This window comes from Apis laboriosa, unplaced genomic scaffold (genome assembly GCF_014066325.1).
Source record: "Apis laboriosa isolate Shangri-la unplaced genomic scaffold, ASM1406632v1 scaffold39_cov144, whole genome shotgun sequence".
Lineage (NCBI taxonomy): Eukaryota > Metazoa > Arthropoda > Insecta > Hymenoptera > Apidae > Apis > Apis laboriosa.
This window is the reverse complement of record NW_025223140.1, coordinates 777,450-779,652: the sequence shown is the minus strand read 5'-3', so window position 1 is coordinate 779,652 and position 2,203 is coordinate 777,450. Positions and strand designations below refer to the sequence as shown.

The 2,203-nt window shown below is 28.1% G+C and overlaps 1 protein-coding gene across 1 annotated transcript in view; it reads right to left on the bottom strand.

Moving 5' to 3' along the window:
* Window positions 1–556: 556 nt before the first annotated feature.
* LOC122715665 (tubulin alpha-1 chain-like) overlaps window positions 557–2,203 on the bottom strand; it is a 2,954-nt gene continuing 1,307 nt past the window's right edge. The window contains exons 2-4 of the mRNA XM_043938025.1: window positions 1,233–2,062; window positions 857–1,020; window positions 557–773 (exon numbers count right to left, since the gene is read on the bottom strand). Of these exons, the coding sequence (XP_043793960.1) occupies window positions 644–773; window positions 857–1,020; window positions 1,233–2,062 (1,124 nt within the window). The 3' untranslated portion in view covers window positions 557–643. The remainder of the gene's footprint in view (window positions 774–856; window positions 1,021–1,232; window positions 2,063–2,203) is intronic.

Genomic DNA, 2,203 nt, shown 5'->3' with positions numbered 1-2,203 from the left:
TTCTCCTCACCAATATTAATAAAAAAATGTTAAGAACATTATTTTGAGTATTTTTTTTTTTTACGTATAATCGGCTATTGATTTTAATTTGTTGTTATTCATATAAAATTTTTGATATTTTTATTATAATAGATAAAAAAATTTTAAAAATTGGTCAAGTTATTATTAAAAATAATAATTAAAATTTTGAGATCTAACGAATCTGATTAAAAATTCAAAATTCAAAATATAGTATAGTATTGTATACAGTAATTTGAAAACAGCATACTTTTTTTTTCAACAAAAATTGTTGAAGAGCTAATTAAAAATTCACCAAATATTTAATTTATATTTTTAAATTGATTTAAACATGCAATAAAACTTAAAAACATCTTTTAAGTTTTTAAAACTTAAAATTTAAAACTTTTTTTTTTAAAGTACAATAATGAAAAAACAGAATTTAAAAAAAAATATAAAATTTTATTTACAATAAAATTCTAAAAATGTGTATATGTACATTAAAAATAAAACTACTTATTAAAACAATGTATAGAATCAATAATAAAATCCACCAAAAACAGTGTATAATTTGTACAAAATATATGAATTCGCCGTTCATTTAAATCATTCCTGTCAAAAATATTAGATGTGATTTCATGTGAGATTAATTTTCATCTTCACCTTCGCCTGCGTCTGTCGAGTCCATGCCTACTTCTTCGTAATCCTTTTCTAATGCAGCCAAATCTTCTCTTGCTTCGTTAAATTCACTTTCATCCATACTTTCAGCCACATACCTAGAGTTTATGATCGAAAAAATTAAACATTGAAAAAAAATTGTTTATTCATTTTTTTCGCATTCTGATCAATGAAAATTTACCAATGAACAAATGCACGTTTCCCAAACATTAAATCAAATTTTCTATTTAATCTCGTCCATGCTTCAGCAATTGCAGTAGTATTTGCAAGCATTGCCATAGCTCGTTGTACTTTAGCAAGATCACCACCAGGTACCACTGTCGGTGGTTGATAATTAATTCCTACCTAATAATAAATAATGAATTCAAAATAACATAAACTAACATAAACTAATATAAAATAACTAACATAAACTAATTCTTTTTAACATTAAGATTTTCAGTACATTAAATTAACGAAAAATTTTAAATAATTTAAAAATATTTAAAATAATTATACATAATAAAGCACAAAATATAAAATAATTATACATAATAAAATATTTATCATTTCTCTACCTTAAATCCAGTAGGACACCAATCGACGAACTGTATTGCTCTCTTTGTTTTTATAGTCGCGATGGATGCATTCACATCTTTCGGTACCACATCTCCTCTATATAGTAAACAGCATGCCATATATTTTCCTCTCTGAGGATTACATTTTACCATTTGCATAGCTGGTTCAAAACAAGATGACGTCAACTCCATCACTGTCAGTTGCTCATGATAAGCTTTTTCGATCGAAACAATTGGCGCATAAGTGGCTAAGGGAAAATGAATCCTCGGGTATGGGACTAAATTCGTTTGAAACTCAGTTAAATCGACGTTCAATGCCCCATCAAACCTCAAAGAAGCCGTAATAGAAGATACTATTTGACCAATTAATCTATTTAAATTCGTGTAAGTAGGTCTTTCTATATCCAAGTTTCTCCTGCAGATATCATAGATCGCTTCATTATCCACGAGGAAAGCACAATCTGAATGCTCTAAAGTTGTATGTGTAGTTAAGATGGCGTTATAAGGTTCTACCACTGCAGTAGAAATTTGCGGAGAAGGATAAATTGCAAATTCAAGCTTGGCTTTTTTGCCATAATCCATGGAAAGTCGTTCCATTAATAGACTGGTGAATCCAGAACCTGTACCACCACCAAACGCGTGGAAAATAAGGAACCCTTGAAGACCGGTACACATGTCGGCGATCTTGCGAATTCTGTCAAGGACTAAATCAATTATTTCTTTTCCCAAAGTATAATGGCCTCGAGCATAGTTGTTTGCCGCATCTTCTTTACCAGAAATTAGTTGTTCGGGATGGAACAGTTGATGATAAGTTCCAGTTCGTACTTCATCTGAAAAAAAAAAAAAATTATGAACATCGAATATTGAAAATTTTTTTTTCTTATTTTTTAAAATAATATATATGAAGGTTAACATTAAAATATGAAAGCTATTTATTGAACATTTATATAGCATATATATGTATATAATTA